The sequence below is a fragment of the Erpetoichthys calabaricus genome, chromosome 4 (assembly GCF_900747795.2).
Source record: "Erpetoichthys calabaricus chromosome 4, fErpCal1.3, whole genome shotgun sequence".
In the NCBI taxonomy this organism is placed as follows: domain Eukaryota; kingdom Metazoa; phylum Chordata; class Cladistia; order Polypteriformes; family Polypteridae; genus Erpetoichthys; species Erpetoichthys calabaricus.
The window spans coordinates 112,614,254-112,633,749 of record NC_041397.2 but is presented as its reverse complement, the minus strand read 5'-3'; the positions used below and the strand labels follow the sequence as shown (position 1 = coordinate 112,633,749).

The 19,496-nt window shown below is 38.1% G+C and overlaps 1 protein-coding gene across 5 annotated transcripts in view; it reads right to left on the bottom strand.

The window, feature by feature from the left end:
• lrch1 (leucine-rich repeats and calponin homology (CH) domain containing 1) overlaps positions 1-19,496 on the bottom strand; it is a 397,155-nt gene that overhangs the window by 132,395 nt on the left and 245,264 nt on the right. For all 5 annotated transcript variants that reach the window (XM_051927322.1, XM_051927326.1, XM_051927324.1 and 2 more), the window contains exons 4-6: positions 18,173-18,278; positions 15,485-15,621; positions 12,779-12,903 (exon numbers count right to left, since the gene is read on the bottom strand). In XM_051927322.1, the coding sequence (XP_051783282.1) occupies positions 12,779-12,903; positions 15,485-15,621; positions 18,173-18,278 (368 nt within the window). The remainder of the gene's footprint in view (positions 1-12,778; positions 12,904-15,484; positions 15,622-18,172; positions 18,279-19,496) is intronic.

Here is a 19,496-nt window from a genome sequence, read left to right as displayed (position 1 = left end):
TATTTATGGACCTAACTGTAGCTTACTGCTCTGACTCGAGCGACATTAGTAAATACAGCGTACTAATTAACAAGAAACACAATGTTTTTCGGTCACATTGCCGTCAGCTGTGTCGTTATTTTCTCTTTCTGTTTTATATTCAATATATATTGGCGTGGCGGCCCTGTGCAGGGGCCTAGAACTTCAGTTGCGACTCATTAACTTTGGACAAGGCTCGTGGCTATACTAGCAGATGACGTTTCCGGTACCGTATTGCCATGAGAAAACGCGCTTTTGTCAGAAGGCAGAAGTAAGAAAAGTCAATAAGTAACGCCAAAGATGCAGAATGATTCAATCACAAACGATAGTAATCATTTTGTACAAGTTTAGTGGTAACTAGGATCTGTCATGCGGGCTGCACAGATTTCTGTTGCAGGCCGCATGTGGCCCAGGGGCCGCATGTTTGACATGCCTGCTCTAACACATTTTTTCACTTACATTAAAGTTATGTAGAAAGTTTAAACGTCAAGCATGTACAAAATCAGTCATGTGTAGAGAATTTGAAAGGGACAGGTTTTCAAGACAGGATAACAAGACACAAAAGGCTCAAGACAGAATTGAAAGTGTAATTAAATAATTCATTCCAAGATCGCCGCTTTGATTATACAGTGCTTTAATTTCGGTGAGGCATTGCACCTAATATTTGAAAATTTTACATAGCTTAACTTATTAAAGTTGAAATTAACATGCTATTTTAAGGGAAAAAAAAGGCTTTAGCAATTGCCACATGTGTTATATTTTCTAAGTAACAAAACTAAAAAAAAATGATTTAGGTTAGCCTTGAGAGAGTGTGATAATGTGACCAATTAGCTGTGCTATTTCAACTAGCTTCACATAACTGTATATAACTGACTACATTACAAATAATAGTAAAGATAATTGCTTTTAAATAAAGCACCATACATGCTCCCAACAAAGGAATGGAGGCTTTGCAGTCATCCTTTGAATGTAATGGACAAACATGGCTGTAATAACAGGTTAATAAAGTTTTCTTTCTTCTCTGATCATAATGCTTTTAAAAGACAATGCAGACTAAGCTCTCAGATGTAAAAAGAAATGCACACAATTTCAGAGATTGCAAGGCTGTTAAAACAGCTTACTCAGTTTGTGTCATTTGTTTTTGAAACAAATGTAAAGTTTACTAATACAACAAGAAAAATGTGACAAAAACATAGTGCAAGGACATGCAACACATACAGTGCATCCGGAAAGTATTCACAGCGCATCACTTTATCCACATTTTGTTATGTTACAGCCTTATTCCTAAATGGAGTAAATTAATTTTGTTCCTCAGAATTCTTTTTTTTTTTATATTTTTATTTTATTAATTTTCATTGTAATCATTCCATACAAACAGATCCATTTATAACCCAACAAATTTGAAAACAAATCAAACCCCACCCCTGAGAAGGAGAGCTTAGCTAAAGGAAAATTTCTTTAAGCTTTTTAATAAGGCAACATTAGACAAAAGAAGGGGAGAAGTAAATATTTATATAAATAAGAGATGGAGAAGGGAGTTAAATACAATAATAGTTAATTCTCTTATTCTAAAATAATATTGATTAAATCCTGCCAAGTTTTGAAAAAATTTTGTACAGATCCTCTAACTGAAAATTTGATTTTTTCCAATTTCAAATAATATAAAACATCAGTTTCCCACTGACTTATAAGAGGAGAATTAGGATTCTTCCAATTTAACAAAATAAGTCTGCGTGCCAAGAGTGTAGTGAATGCAATCACCGTTTGTTTGTCCTTCTCCAATTCAAGTCCATCTGGAAGGACACCAAACACAGCTGTTAGTGGGTTAGGAGGGATTGTGATACTAAGGCTGTCTGAGAGGCACTTAAAAATTTTTGTCCAAAATGATGTTAGTTTGGTGCAGGCCCAGAACATGTGACCCAGTGAGGCAGGAGCTTGGTTGCAGCGCTCGCAGGTTGGATCCTGGCCTGGAAACATTTTGGACAGTTTTAAGCGAGACAGATGAGCTCGATATATAATTTTTAGTTGAATAATTCTATGCTTTGCGCATATAGAACTCGAGTGAATTCTCTGCTTTTTTACAGATGATGTGGTATGCTTTGGATAATGAGCTGTTCCACGCCTTCTCCATACTTTTTTCTTGCCATCATTCTGGTAGAGGTTGATCTTGGTTTCATCTGTCCAAAGAATGTTTTTCCAGAACTTTTCTGGCTTTTTAGATGTTCTTTAGCAAAGTCCAATCTAGCCTTTCTATTCTTGAGGTTTATGAGTGGTTTGCACCTTGCAGTGCACCCTCTGTATTTACTTTCATGCAGTCTTCTCTTTATGGTAGACTTGGATATTGATATGCCTACCCCCTGGAGAGTGTTGTTCACTTGGTTGGCTGTTGTGAAGGGGTTTCTCTTCACCATGGAAATGATTCTGCGATCATCCACCACTGTTGTCTTCCGTGGACGTCCAGGTCTTTTTGCGTTGCTGAGTTCACCAGTGCTTGCTTTCTTTCTCAGGATGTACCAAACTGTAGATTTTGCCACTCGAAATATTGTAGCAATTTCTCGGATGGGTTTTTTCTGTTTTTGCAGCTTAAGGATGGCTTCTTTCAACTGCATGGAGAGCTCCTTTGACCGCATGTTGTCTGTTCACAGCAAAATCTTCCACAAGCAAGCACCACACCTCAAATCAACTCACCATAATGACAACGTGAAAAAAAGTTTACTTGAGGTTTTTGCAAATTTATTAAAAATAAAAAAACTGAGAAATCACATGTACATAAGTATTCACAGCCTTTGCTCAATACTTTGTCGATGCACCTTTGGCAGCAATTACAGCCTCAAGTCTTTTTGAATATGATGCCACAAGCTTGGCACACCTATCCTTGGCCAGTTTCACCCATTCCTCTTTGCAGCACCTCTCAAGCTCCATCAGGTTGGATGGGAAGCATCGGTGCACAGCCATTTTAAGATCTCTCCAGAGATGTTCAATCGGATTCAAGTCTGGGCTCTGGCTGGGCCACTCAAGGACATTCACAGAGTTGTCCTGAAGCCACTCCTTTGATATCTTGGCTGTGTGCTTAGGGTCGTTGTCCTGATGAAAGATGAACCGTCGCACTAGTCTGATGTCAAGAGCGCTCTGGAGCAGGTTTTCATCCAGGATGTCTCTGTACATTGCTGCAGTCATCTTTCCCTTTATCCTGACTAGTCTCCCAGTCCCTGCCGCTGATAAACATCCCCAGAGCATGATGCTGCCACCACCATGCTTTACTGTAGGGATGGTATTGGCCTGGTGATGAGCGGTGCCTGGTTTCCTCCAAACGTGATGCCTGGCATTCACACCAAAGAGTTCAATCTTTGTCTCATCAGACCATAGAATTTTCTTTCTCATGGTCTGAGAGTCCTTCAGATGCCTTTTGGCAAACTCCAGGTGGGCTGCCATGTGCCTTTTACTAAGGAGTGGCTTCCATCTGGCCACTCTCCCATACAGGCCTGATTGGTGGATTACTACAGAGATGGTTGTCCTTATGGAAGGTTCTCCTCTCTCCACAGAGGACCTCTGGAGCTCTGACAGAGTGACCATCGGGTTCTTGGTCACCTCCCTGACTAAGGCCCTTCTCCCCTGATCACTCAATTTAGATGGCCGGCCAGCTCTAGGAAGAGTCCTGGAGGTTTCGAACTTCTTCCACTGATTGAGGCCACTGTGCTCATTGGGACCTTCAAAGCAGCAGACATTTTTCTGTAACCTTCCCCAGATTTGTGCCTCAAGACAATCCTGTCTCAGAGGTCTACAGACAATTCCTTTGGCTTCATGCTTGGTTTGTGCTCTGACATGAACTGTCAACTGTGGGACCTTATATAGACAGATGTGTGCCTTTCCAAATCATGTCCAATCAACTGAATTTACTACAGGTGGACTCCAATTAAGCTGCACAAACATCTCAAGGATGATCAGGGGAAACAGGATGCACCTGAGCTCAATTTTGAGCTTCATGGCAAAGGCTGTGAATACTTATGTACATGTGCTTTCTCAATTTTTTTATTTTTAATAAATTTGCAAAAACCTCAAGTAAACTTTTTTCACGTCATTATGGAGTGTTGTGTGTAGAATTCTGAGGAAAAAAATTAATTTAATCCATTTTGGAATAAGGCTGTAACATAACAAAATGTGGAAAAAGTGATGCGCTGTGAATACTTTCTGGATGCACTGTATTTGATTAGTATGGTAGAAAATGCAATGCTGCCTCCAGCTATTAGTTGTTAATGCAGGAATGATAAGTCCAGTTCAATAGCTAATCCTGTTTTAGTACACAGGCTAAGCAACAACAAATTCTTACAACTTATGAACAGTAACTTAAAAACAGCACAACAAAGGCAGTTTTGCAGGAGTTTTGAAACAATGGTTTATCATTCAACTTTCACGTAAGTGGCCTTAAAGAAGCAACAAATGTATAAAAAAAAAGTGGTTAACCAGCTAATAATGTTTCTTCCTCACCCTGATGCAAACATAAATCTAACAATGGTAAATTTCACAAACCTGACAAAGTGATTTTTCTGACAAAATTTAGTTACAAAAGCTGCATTCTAAACAGTTTGTGTAAATGAAAATATCCTGGATAGTTTTTGTATTTACAAAATTATCTGGTACCGATATTTTAATATTTAAACTTTATTTGGTGTCGTCTGTTTCATGAGATGGACATCTAGCAGCTGTGTTATTTTTCCATTTTTTGTTTTATCATCTCAGGGTATTGTGTATTTACTCAACCCAAAGGGCTTCAATTACAGTATATGCAAGTATATACTGTATAAGAATGAGAGGCAGAAAAAAGGCTCAGAAAGAAATTGAAAAGACATCTAAAGCTTCATCCAAGCTTAAACAGGACTCAAGTTCAAGTTCAAGACACAGACTTTCAGAGACTGACCTGGAACAGATAGGCGAAAACATGGATCTCCCAGGACCTGACACTGCAGCATCACCTCCAGGCGAGAGCAAAAGTGCAAGTTAAGTCAGGCTGGGGAAACTCATTGATTCCAGAGGGTTCATTGAAACTTAAAATGGCCTTAATTTATGTGCTTTCAACTACCTGCCGCAAGTCAGAGGCACTGACTCCGAGTGGGCTTGCTAACTCATCGGTGGAGCAAGGAGTAGACCAAAAGGAACTGTCTAAGCTGAAGGTAACAATCGCTGTAATTACCACAGCAATAACTACCGCACTCGGGGAGACATAAATGACATGAAGAGTAATATAAAGAAGATTACAAAGGATATAAGGAAAGATATAAAGGACATAAACATGACAAATGACAAGCAAATTCAGGATATTAAACACTTAATGTTTAAGTAATCACTTTAAGGCAACCTTTAAAGGTATGCTAGAAAAAACTGAGGAAAAAATACAGGGAAATTCGAGTAAGTTTGAAAATAAATTTAAATCACTTTAGTGCTCAGCTTGAAGACATTAAGCAAATGTTCCCAACTCATATTGAAATAGTTTAGTAATTGGCTTCCGCTGCTGACAAAAATGCAACGGCTACAAAATCCAAATGCAAAGTGCTTGAAAAAATAAGAAACAATATCAGAATTGAAGGTCTGCCAAAAAACCTTGAAAGCTTAACTCCAGTGAAATTCATCACTGAACTATTCTCTCAAACAATTGGAGGGGACCTCAAATCAGACACCAGGATATCAGCAGCTTTCCGCATACGTGGATCGAAGGCCTCAAAACCTAGAAGCTTCACTGTACATTTCAACGAATTACAATCTAAAATAAATCTAATGTTGCTTCTCAGACTGTAACAAGAGATTACATTTGAAAATAATCGCATTCACATTTACCCTGATTTTTCACCTTCAATAACTGCTAAATGTGCCACATTTTACAACATTAAAGAGTGCCTATGGAAAGCTGAAATCAGATACAGCCTCTTGTATCCTGCTACATTAAGAGTGGATATTCAAGGCAAGTTCTACACTGTTCTACACTCTGGAAGAAGCAGAAAAAGAGGTAAAAAAAAAATTGATCTCGACACTTTTTGAAATACAATCGTGAGTCACATTTTATTCTGGCAAGGCAAAGAAGATTTCACCTGCAATCTGACCTATCTGCAATGATGCTTTTGCTGTAATTATACATTCTATTTCCTTCCCTGCTACTTTAACATTTTAATTATGATTATAATTATACAAATAGGTGTAAACTGCGGTGGGTTGGCACCCTGCCCGGGATTGGTTCCTGCCTTGTGCCCTGTGTTGGCTGGGATTGGCTCCAGCAGACCCCTGTGACCCTGTGTTCGGATTCAGTGGGCTGGAAAATGGATGGATGGAATATGAGAGTGGCATTCGTGTGACCGATCTCTCTTAATATGTACAGCATGTCGAAATCCACCATCTCGACAATTTTACAAAGAAAAGATTTGTATAAGGAAATTCCTTCCAAACAATAACCACCTTCCATTTCATTCTCCTCCTCCTTCCTTCCTGCAAGCCAAAGATGTCAGCTTAAATGGTGAGTACAGTATGAAATTGTTGTTTCTGATAGGCTAGGCACTTTTTATAACTTTTTGGTTAGTACATTAGAAAAATTCTTGGTGTTTTTGGTAAATTATGCACATTATACAACCCTAAAAAAGTAAGTGTTGCTGTGGGCGGTTCGGAACACATTAAGGGCATTTCCATTATTTCTTATGGGAAAAATAGTCTTGCCTTACAACCAACTTGAGTTACAACCAGCCCTCGCGAACGAATTGAGTTCGTAAGTCAAGGGTCCACTGTATATGTAAACACACAAAATTCTGTGCCTGCAGCTCTAATTGCACTAGCAGAATTTCAAAAGATATCTGGACTCAAAATTAACCCAACTCATATCTGCATTCAAAATACTATAGCAAACAACATTAGATTGGGCACATTCCCTTTAATCATTGCAAATCAGTTTAAATACCTAAGGGTAAACATCACAAGTAAATAAAAAGACTCTTTTTCAACAAAATGGTGCTGTCTGCTTGTAAAAAGAAACAAGACATGCATAGATGGTCTACCTTCATCTTACTTTAGCACGGAGAATAATACTATCAAGATGAATAGCCTCCCTAAGCTTCAGTTTCTATTACAAAACATCCCCATATACATTAACAAATCATTTTTTTAAGAAATTAGATTCAATCATAACCTCATTTATTTGGAATCCAAAATATCCATGCATCCAAAGGACGAATCTACAACGACCAAAATCAGAAGGTGGCAAATTTTCAATTTTATTACTGAGCAACAAATATACAAGATATAAAAACCTGGACATTACCCAAATGGATGAACACAAACTAGCTTGTTCCGCAATAGAAATGAAATCCTACAGTACTTCTTTATATTCCCTGCCTTGTACACCATTAAATACCAGGTATCATCAATATAGTAACAACCAAATTGTCCTTCATTCACTCAGAATATGGAACCAATGTAGGAAGCAATTCAAGTTAGAGAATATTTTATCTGTGGCACCTCTACATGATAACCACCTTTTTACACACTCTCATACTTACACAGTTTTTAATGTTTGGAAAACATATGGGATTAAATTATATAGAGATTTGTATATAAATAATGTCTTTGCATCCTATGAACAATTACACTCCAAATTTAGTCTCCCATCAACACAAGTTTTCCACTATATCCAAATCAGAAACTTTGTTAAATGAAATCTACCCAATTTTCCTCACCTCCAACCTATTTCTATTCCAGAAGAAATATTGATCAGTCCTGAAGATTCAGACAGAATTTCTGTAATATACAAAACCATTTTAAAGTCCCTTCTTTTTAACACTAGAATTACCAGAGTCTACGAAAAAACTCGTAGATCTGGCCCACCTTAAATCGCTTCTTAAATTCATTCGCACCTCTCCGCCAGCGTCTTTTGTCATCTAAATGTGCTGATAAACACAAGCTGCAAGCAGCCGGCTATTCCATCCCCCCACCGACTTAGAACGTGCACGAACATCTCCCAGCTCATGCCTTGATTGATTATCTGGGAGTGAAGTGGAGTTTTAGAGTGGAAATAATAGATCGTTATTTGGAACACATGCATTTCATGTGTGTTTCGTTTCTACAGTAATCTGTGTAAACACATTGTTAAAACAGAAACTTTTTCATATTTTAGTAATAAATGTTACAAAATGTAGGCATAAACTATAAAATGTGTGAAGCCTGAAGCCCAAAGATCAAATAAACACTTTCACAAAAGGTTCAAGAATGATATAACAGCTTCCGTGGCGTAACGCTAAGATTTGCTGACTCAGAGCGCAGCAGGCTTGCTATGCCTCAGAGACCTGAGTTCGATTCCCCACTGGGGGAATGTTATTTTTTTTTTCTTTTTAACCTTTGCCGCTCTGCCTGCCTGATCTCCCTGTCTATCTATATAGTAATAACAGAAATTTTATTATTATATAGCAGCTTCCCTGTCTGCCTATCATATAGTGCATTTCCTTCCTTCCTATCTATCTATATATCTATCCCCTTGGCTGTTTTTTTATATATCTATTATACAGTGCCTATGGGGTGCCAAACAGGCAATTACAATGATTTTCAGAATATATAAAGTAATTCCTTAATATATAAAGTCAAAACTTGAATATATGAAGTCATTTCTGAATATATAAAGTCAGCGTCAGAATATATATTCATTCCTGAATATATAAAGTCAGTGTCGGAATATATAAAGTCAAAACTTGAATATATAAAGTCAGCGTCAGAATATATAAAATCATTCCCGATTATATATAACGTCAAAGCCTGATTATATAAAGTCAGCGTCTGAATATATAAACTAATTTTTGAATATATAAAGTCAGCGTTGGAATATATAAAATCATTCCCGAATATATAAAATTTCCGTGCTTGTCATTTCACTCGTACTAGTGAAAGGTAAACTTCGACAGAAGCCACTCAGAGTCGATTGGGCTTCTGAGGTTCATCCAAAAATGCGCCCATACAAAAAGAATAAATAAATATAGTGTTCAAAATGCTGGGCACATACATCATTTTGAATAAATTAACTGAACAGTGGGTTTTTTTAAAATATTTTTCTGAAGATGTTTTTGTTAACTTAGTTCATTACGTTGTATTAGGAACTCATTGAGTTTACTAAAAATGTGCCTGAGTCGTTTCAATCAATATCAATATAATCTGACTTTAAATTTATATATTCAGGAATGAGGCTATATATTCTGACGCTGACTTTATATATTCGGTAATGACTTTATATATTCTGACACTGACTTTATATAATCAGGCTTTGACTTTACATATTCGGAAGTGACTTTATATATTCAGGAATGACTTTATATATTCCGAAAATCATTGTAATTGCCTGTTTGGCACAGGCACTGTATAATAGATATATAAAAAAACAGCTAAAGGGATAGATATATAGATAGATAGGACGCTGAGTCAGCAAATCTTACCAGTACGCCACGGAAGTTCTTGCATCGTTCTTGAACCTTTTGTGAAAGTGTTTATTTGATCTTTGGACTTCAGCCTTTACATATTTTATAATTTATGCCTACATTTTGTAACATTTATTACTAAAATATGAAAAGTTTCTGTTTTAACAATGTGTTTACACAGATTACTGTAGAAACGGAACACACATGAAATGCATGTGTTCCAAATAATGATTATTTCCACTCTAAAACTCCACTTCACTCCCAGATAATCAATCAAGGCATGAGCTGGGAGAAGTTTGTGCACGTTCTAAGTCGGTTGGGGGATGTAATAGCCGGCTGCTTGCAGTTTGTGTTCATCAGCACATTTAGATGACAAAAGACACTGGCAGAGAGGTGCGAATGGATTTAAGAAGCGATTTAAGGTGGGCCGGATCTACGAGTTTTTTCGTAGGTTCTGGTAATTCTAGTGTTAAAGATCCTAGAGTACAGTGGAAAAGGGATCTCTCACACAACATTTCAGATAAGGAGTGGAAGGCAGACATGCACAGAATTCACTGTAGCTCCTTATGCACAAAGCATTACATTATTCAACTTAAAATTTTTTATTGAGCACATCTATCTCGTTGAAAATTGTCTAAAATGTTTTCAGGGCAAGATCAACCTGTGAAGGTTGCAGTCAAGCTCCAGCCTCACTAGGCCGCGTTTTGGGCATGTACCAAATTAACATAATTCTGGACAAAAATTTTTAAATGCCTATCAGACAGCCTTGGTGCCACAATCACACTTAATCCATTAATAGCTGCGTTTGGTGTACTCCCAGATGGGCTTAAAGTGGAGAAGGCCAAACAAACTTGTGCCTTTACTTCACTATTAGCACACGAAGACTTGCAGTATCTTGCTCAAGTGGAAGAATCACAGCCCACCTCTTTTAAGTCAGTGGGTAACTAATGTTATATATTATTCGAATTGAAAAAAATCTAATTCTCACTTATAGGATCCATTCAAAACTTTTTTAAAACCTGGCAGGATCTAATCATTAACATTTTAGAATAAGCATTTATATTGGGGAGAAGGACATTTTTCCTTATTTACTACTCTGAAAGTTTTACTCTGGCTGTTGGCCTTCCTCTCTTTCTCATGGGTGGGGGTTGAATTGAATTTAGTTTTATTAAACTTCCATAAACTTCCATCCATTTCCCAACCCGCTGAATCCGAACACAGGGTCACGGGGGTCTGCTGGAGCCAATCCCAGCCAACACAGGGCACAAGGCAGGAACCAATCCCGGGCAGGGTGCCAACCCACCGCAGGACACACACAAACACACCCACACACCAAGCACACACTAGGGCCAATTTAGAATCGCCAATCCACCTAACCTGCATGTCTTTGGACTGTGGGAGGAAACCGGAGCGCCCGGAGGAAACCCACGCAGACACGGGGAGAACATGCAAACTCCACGCAGGGAGGACCCGGGAAGCGAACCCAGGTCCCCAGATCTCCCAACTGCAAGGCAGCAGCGCTACCCACTGCACCACCGTGCCGCCCTGTTACATAAACTTAATAAATTCAATAAAAGTAAGGAATAAATAAATAATTTACATTTTTTACTATTGATTTTAAGCAGTATTTATCGTTTGGTTACGGAAGAGAAAATGCCACTGAATAATTCAGTACATGCACATGGTTAAGATAAATAAGGTAGCCCGTAATGATCTTATTATTCTTTTAAAACTAATGCTGAAATTTTCCAAAGCCAATAAAATCCACGTCTTGTTTATACACTGGAGTGAAATCCTCCCTTTATTACAAATAAAATTCAACCCTTAAAGTTGGCACCTACAGTATAAGGGAGGCAAATATTATAACAATTTACTGATTAATAGGCTTATCTGAAAATTATGGTTTATAAATTACATGAAGACCTCTATTCTTATTGTAAAAGTGTGTGTTGCCAAAGAGTATTAAAATTTACACTGCACTAATATCACTGAACAAGCTCTTAAAAGGGTAATTTTAAAGTGATTAAAACAAACAAAAGGAATCCTAGCCTATGCATTATTTTTCATTGTAGTTAATGCACCAATGTTAAAGGACAAACTAAACTTTTATTTTCAACAAGCATAAAAGTGTATATGGAGGCGTACTAATGGCAGAAACAATGATCAAAGTTTATGACTAGCAACAGTAAGAAGATGATTCCATTGTTTGTTTAAATCTACTGTCAAATAGTATTGCTTGTAACAGCACAGTGAGAACTATACCATTCAATGAATATGTGTAAACAATGCAGAATCATAGTAATGGCATGACCTTGTACTGTTGTCAAACCATGTTAAATACCTACTAGGGAAAATGTACTTCAGATTTTAGTTATATTTAAAAGTCTTGCAATTTACCCATCCTTTACCAAAACCGTTTAGTCCATTCATAACATTTGTTCCTACTAATACAAAGAACTGCATTATTATTGAATGAGCAACTGGATGCGTTTGTTGTGTGTGGATGAGTGTACCTGTTAAAGTGTATGAGACGTGCATGTATATGTGTATGCGAGGTGGGTCTTTGATACAGGGGGGTCTAGTGTATGCTCTGTGAGATTTGAACTCGGGTCAAATCTATTTGATGAACCCTGCTATTAATGAATAATCCTTTGGACCAATTAATGTTTTCTTACAGTCTTGGGAACATTAATTTTGACCAGCTTCCAACTGTGATCTGTATTTTTTTTAATAAGAGAAAAAAACATGAACAATTTTGTAACAAATTATTCACATAACATTTCTGCCATGTTTTTTCTCATTCTTTGTTTGCTCAGACAAAAAGGAAATTATGTCATTCATTATTTAAACATATAACAGAGTGTGAAAAAATTGTAAAACTTAAGCTGAAAGAGTTTTTTCACTGTAAGCACTATTTCCTGTGTACTAAAACATGTGAATAACGCGTGTGCAGCATTTGTAGTTTTAAGTGTATGTGTCTCATTTGAGAACCAAGCCAAAATGGATGCAGGAAACTGCAAAATCATGTACTGTGTAAATGGCAGAACCTACTCAACAACAAGATTTTATATAAAAATACTTTTAGAAAATATACAAAAGTGTAAAGTTGAATAGTCTTCCTGTTGTTTGCTACACATTATGTATTTAGTACATAGTGTAAAAGAAAAGAATCATTTCAACTATTCCAAAACCTCCATTTTATTATTTTTAAACATCACAATTAAATACATAAAGACGTGTCAAGTTAAAAACATAGACAATTTACTGCATTATTAGCTCTACAGCATGTACACATGGAGGAATTTAGACAAGAACCACAAATAACTCACCTTCCAGCTGCATGCTGTGGCATGCTCTCTATTACAGGCAGATAACTTGACTCTGCAGACTTGTCAAGCCTACAAGCTTCTATGCTAAGATACTTGAATATGTGCACCTTTCCCTTAATGCAGATCTTGATTAGGAAAGAAAAAAAAATATACACATAAAATTAAACATTACAGTGTATGTATTTAAATGAGTAATACTCATTACTAGGACAGGGTAGATACAATTATGCTAATAACTATATTACCTTAAAATGCAGTGTAAGAATATGAAGGGAGATTTTGAATAAAGCTGAATACATGACAAATATGGAAAGGGGTAACAGAAACACTTAAAACAGAGTGTATTTACTTGTTTATCCAGAACTGACAGACAATATAAATACTTTTGACAAAAGCACATTGCTCAGAGGAAATGCCAAAGGTGGACTACTAGCCCTCTGCGCCTTCCTGCCTAGAAGCCATAAAAACAGGTGACCCCTGGAAGATCATATAACATTTTGAATGAGCAGGCAATGAGAATAGAGCTCCTGTTACTGTTTTTATAAGAATTATCAACAGGTTGTGTAAAGCTGACGTTTGTCAATTGTGTTGTGCCAATTAAACAGGATAGCCCAGCTGGAACCGCAGCATTATTACCTTGATCTGTTTCACCTAGTCACACTAGTTATATGTAATGTACTATTTAAAAAAGGTGCACAGTGTAGTTGCACATGCAGTTTTTTTAAACACCTTGTTATGAGTAACAGAGCACATCTGTTTACCTTCAAGAATGAATGAATAAATCGTATTTACCTGAACAGTTTAAATAATCATTCCAGTTAATAAATATATTTTCTACTGTATTCTATAATGTATACAAATTATTACATGTGAATACTTAGTTATATTATATAATATATATATAATATTAAGTTGTGCTCATAGGGTTGATGGTCCGGGTTAGCTCCATGATTCCTGGCAGTTTGATTGTGACATGAAATGGCACCTGACAGAACAGTCAGGGTCATATCACATAGGTTTGCCAGGTGCTATAATGTAATACAGTAATCCCTCGCTATATCGCGCTTCGCCTTTCGCGGCTTCACTCCATCTCGGATTTTATATGTAAGCATATTTAAATATATATCGCGGATTTTTCGCTGCTTCGCGGGTTTCTGAGGACAATGGGTCTTTTAATTTCTGGTACATGCTTCCTCAGTTGGTTTGCCCAGTTGATTTCATACAAGGGACGCTATTGGCAGATGGCTGAGAAGCTACCCAACTTACTTTTCTTTCTCTCTCTCTTGCGCTGACTATCTGTGATCCTGACGTAGGGGGTGTGAGCAGGGGGGGCTGTTCGCACACCTAGACGATACGGACGCTCGTCTAAAAATGCTGAAAGATTATCTTCACGTTGCTACCTTCTGTGTGCAGCTTTTAAGTATGCTGAACGGTGCTTCGCATGCTTAAAAGCTCAAAGGGCACGTTTTGATTTTTTTATCTGTCTCTCTCTCTCTCTCTCTCTCTGCTCCTGACGGAGGGGGTGTGAGCTGCCGCCTTCAACAGCTTTGTACCGCGGTGCTTTGCATACTTACAAGCCAAACAGCCCTATTGATTTGTTTGCTCCTTTGAAGAGGAAGATATGTTTGCATTCTTTTAATTGTGAGACTGAACTGTCATCTCTGTCTTGTCATGGAGCACAGTTTAAACCTTTGAAAAAGAGACAAATGTTTGTTTGCAGTGTTTGAATAACGTTCCTGTCTCTCTACAACCTCCTGTGTTTCTGCGCAAATCTGTGACCCAAGCATGACAATATAAAAATAACCATATAAACATATGGTTTCTACTTCGCGGATTTTCTTATTTCGCGGGTGGCTCTGGAACGCAACCCCCGCGATGGAGGAGGGATTACTGTACAGACATTTCATATACCTTATAGAGGACAGTGACTTGCTGTATATAGAGTATATATACATACGTATACAGTATATAATATGTATAGATGTATAATTACTGTATTTGAGTATTTAAATAAATATGTATATAAATACATTGTAATAAAACATTGTTTTTCTGCTCTCTACAACATACTTATTCTGTCAGGTACTGTAATCACATACAAAGAGTTTATTGTAAAGAATTTTACAGAATACCTGATAATATATAAATATTAAAATGGGTCAACTACCAACATCTTTATTTTGCCTAAATTAAATACATTAGATTTTTATCAAATAGCAATCCATTCATCTTCTAAATTTATATATTTATCAAGTTTCAACATTTAAATATGCATTAAAGGTATATACTGTGTTTGAAGGGTACATTCTTAACATCAACAATGCATTAATAATAAAATGCTGTTTCCTGTGAAATGCAACTTTATCTAAAATGTAGTAATAATGTAAGATTTTATCAATTATTTCTATATTTTGTAAACACACAAGCTACTATTCCTAGAAAATAAGAAACATATATAACAGCAGTAATTATTCAAACGTTCAAACAAAAATAAAAAAAACATGACTAACTGAAGCTATTTCACATATGAATGTTTCTATCAAAACTATGTTATCTTCATTGTTTTCAGTGTAAAATTCACCGAGCAGCAAAGCAGTTTTAAACATTGTGTGTTTACAATAGGAAATGTGTCAAGTTTTAAGAAGACAGTAGGAGTAATGCTAAAATACAAAATGCACTAAGACAATACAAAGATATGCTTGTTACCTGAGCAGGTGGGGACTGAAGAGGGTTGTTGTCCAGCTGCAGTATCTGTAAGTTTGTCATTTTTCTAAAGCAGAGAGGAATCACTTCTACTTTATTGCAAGAAAAATCAAATTTGACTAAGGGAAGATGAGCCAGATCTAGAAACAATTTTAAAATTACAGTTAAAATCTAAGATCCAAGTTCTGTTAACATAATTTATAAATCTTTATTCTGTGACACAAAAATAGAGTAAGAAGCACACTAAGATAATTTCAACCACAGTCCATTAAGAGCTAATTTGACACTCAAATCTATATTTCCTGTAGAAAGGTATCTTAACATTCCTATCACAAGAAATGCATATGATGCATATCAGATTGCCACCATGGCTGCTGCTACTGACAGCACTCTGATGGACATGTGGAGAGGTAGAGGGGAGATGAGGTTGGGGGTACGTCTCAAGCAGCTTGCTGCTAAGGACAGAACGGAGGTGGTGCACCCTGCTTTGCTGCTGGCTGAGCTACATAAACTCCCCCATCTTGGCTTTGCAGCTGGGGTCTAGTAGGGTGGCCACCCAGTAACTGGCTCTCTATTTTATAGCTCTAATCCGAGGGTCCCTCCTATGGCACTGCAGCATATGAGCAGCCTTGTTGTAGAGGTGACCCCTGCCCACCACTTCCTGGCTATCTTCTTCCTCCTCCTTCTGCTGCTGCTTAGTGTCACCCTACCCCCTGACAATAGGCACTGCCCTCTGTGCCTGCTCATCCTCATGCTGCGAGCCCCATGTCTCCTCCTCTTCCTCCTGGAGTGCCCTTGCCCTGCCAGGCTTCCTACTGGGCACGTCTTCTTCCTCCTCCCCGCTCCACCAGGAAGTGGTTCACTGCCGTGCACTGTTCTAGCCACTCCACATTATACAGGGTGGTGTTCCACTGCTTTGCTGCATTACAAACCATACGGGGTGGAGGGCAGGTGGTGCTGCTGTATTTTTGCAAGCAATGTGCTGGCAGTAGGGGAGCAGTGAAAATGGTGGTAGACCCACCTTGCCTTGTTCAGAAGCTCGCCCAATCCCAGGTAAGTTCCGAGGAACCTCTGCACCATAAGGTTGAGAATATGAGCAAATCTTGGCATGTGGGTCAATTTGCTGAGTCGCAGGGTGGCCTGGAGGTTGGTGTCATTTTCTAATAGCACACTGCCCATTTCAAGCTGCAGGGGGCTTAAAAACCACCTCAGGACTTGACCCTGGAAGGCAGCCAGGATCGCAGGCCCAGTATGGCTCCTCTCACCCAGACACACCAGCTCCAGCACAGCCTGGCAGCTTGGGTCTCAGTTGGAAGCAGTTATGCAGTAGGAGGAGTTGGAAAGGAGGGGAGTGGGTCTGGTCTCAACCTGATTCCCCAGGATGGCACCACCAACTCAATTGGTGACCGCATAACAGTACCCCTCCCAGCACCCAGCAGGGTGTCCCAATGGGAAGTAAATGATATGTAGTGTCCCACCCCATGCCTACTTAGTGCCTCCACTTGGTCTGCCCACAGACCTACATTCTATGCCACGTGCTGGTGGAGGAGTGGGACAGCCTTTCTGGCAAAATAATGGCAGTTGGGTATCTGCCAGATGGGGATGCCACAACTCATCAGCTGGTGGAAAGGGGGTCATGCCCACCAGCCAACAGGGCAGGAGTTGCAGCGCCAATAATTTTGCCAGGTGCTAATTTAGATGCTGCATTTGGGGTGGCTGGGTGGGAGGAGCCTCTTACACCAGCAACTGGGTGAAGGTAGACACTTGCTGTATGCTAACAAGAGGGGTAGAGGAGGGTGTGGAAGAAGAAGAGCTGCACACTGGTTGCCTCTGGGTGTGAGCTTCTGCAGCCGAGGATTGGCTTCCATTGGCAGACTCTGATACAAGTGGTGCCGGAAAGTGGGACCAAACACATACCGAAGACAAACCGGTGGAGGCCTGTCAGCTCTGTTCTATGCTGCCCGGATACTGATTCTACAGCAACCTGTCGTGGTTCTTTATATGGCTGAGGAGGGTGGTAGTGGCCATATGGGAACCAGGCTGCCCTCTGTTTATTTTCTGCTGGCATATCTGTCAATATGTTAAATTAGGCCGAGATGGGCAATGTGCACAGTGCCACTCTGGCTGCCTTGTTAGCAGCAACACGCGGCGCATCATGGATCTGGGTGTCTGCTGCCTGCCAGTGGCACTGTCCCTTTAACAATGGACAATAAGTTGTAATAGCTTCAGATTAACACAATGGAATGTAACAGAATCACATTATTAACCAAGTACATTTACACATACAATGCATTTTGCCTTGGTTGTTTACACTGACTCATTAAATACATATGGCTAATACAATCATTGTAAGAAACCAACAAATCCTAACAACATATAACCTTTTGACCACTTTAATATCAATATAGACTGTTAGATATAGATCAAAGGTTTGTAAGATTAATGGCTTTTGGGGTTTTATGCCATGTTGTTTTAACCTGCAGTACTCTGTAATATTTCTCAGAAGGAAAGTCTTGAAAGATGCAATGTCCAGAATGGGCACCATCAGACATAATCTTGCTTGCACTCTTTCTGGACTTTTAGTTGCATAGATCTTGGAGTCTGGGAAAGTCAAAGCCAACTATCCTCTCTGCTGAACAAATGATACAACATACATTTGATACAAGTGAAAAATAAACTGTTTCACTTTACCTTCTGGTAACACCTTAATATAATTCCTTCGGATATTCAGCTCCCGCAGTGATCTTAACTGTCCTATCTGTTGGGGCAGTGCTGTGATCTCATTACAACTAATATCCTAAGAGAGAAACAAAAAGAACCGTTCATCTCTGTTCCTAGAATAGAATACAAAATTAATTGTTGCCTGAGTCGTAAACAAACGTATATTAGTACACTTGAGTTTCAAGAAATGTGGGTTGCTTGTAGATGTTTTATATTATTTTTATTATTTTGAAACAACCCTGAAAACTTACATCTGTCCAGGACTAATTCTGGCTGTTTTCTCCATATCTAATGTTTTAATCCTGCTTAAGAGTTAGTCCATTTTATTCTGATTGATAAAAAAGGTACATATTTAAAATGATCTCTTCCATTAACATAAAAATTCATAAAAAAAATTATTGTAAATTAAGATAATGATATACAGTACTCTTAATATTATACTGTAACAATGACTCTGTAAAAATTCATTGCTTACTTATCCTTTGCAACCCTATCAGTTGGCGTATTGGAATAGGGAGGCATACTAAATGTCAATGCAATGACTTCCAAGAACACTATCTTGCAAATCACCTTCTTCGCTTAATACTGCTAGTAGTCACGAGCTACTACAAAGTAATGTTATTTCAGCACTGAGCAGTACAATAATAATCTGCTTAAAGTATTAATTTAACACTACAAAAAGTAACTTCCAAATACTACAAGTAATTATATTTACAATGTATGTCAGGTCACTATTACTGTACTAAACCATAACATTTTCCACACTGCTACAGTATTATTTAGCTTTTTCAGTGTTACTTTTACACTGTGTAGTATGGAATTGAATTCTCACAGAAATTGTGCTCATTTTATACAAATATTTTTACTGTAAAGGTATAAGAACAGAGATTGGTGATCACTACTTCCAGGATAAGCAAAGAAACCTCACGTCTCAAGTCTCTAGTCCTTGCACAGAAACGTGATGGTTCACAGTTGTTGGCTGAATAATTTCAAAAGTTTCCAGATTTAATGTACCCATCATGGAAGGCAGCAAAGGAATGTGGAATAGCATTTTGATACAAATAACAATTTAGAACACTAGAAGAAACAAGACAGGCCTGACTCCCAGTTTTGCTATTATAGGTTCTGATATCCAGTGATAACGGACTGGATAAATAAGTTTAGACATATAGTAAGATAGACTGAACTCAGAGAACATTTGTAGCTTTTGAGCAGACATTTTGTGGCCCATTTAGTCAGTATGAGCATGCCTTACAACAAACCTTTACACATTGTGAAAGTTTGCTTATTAAAC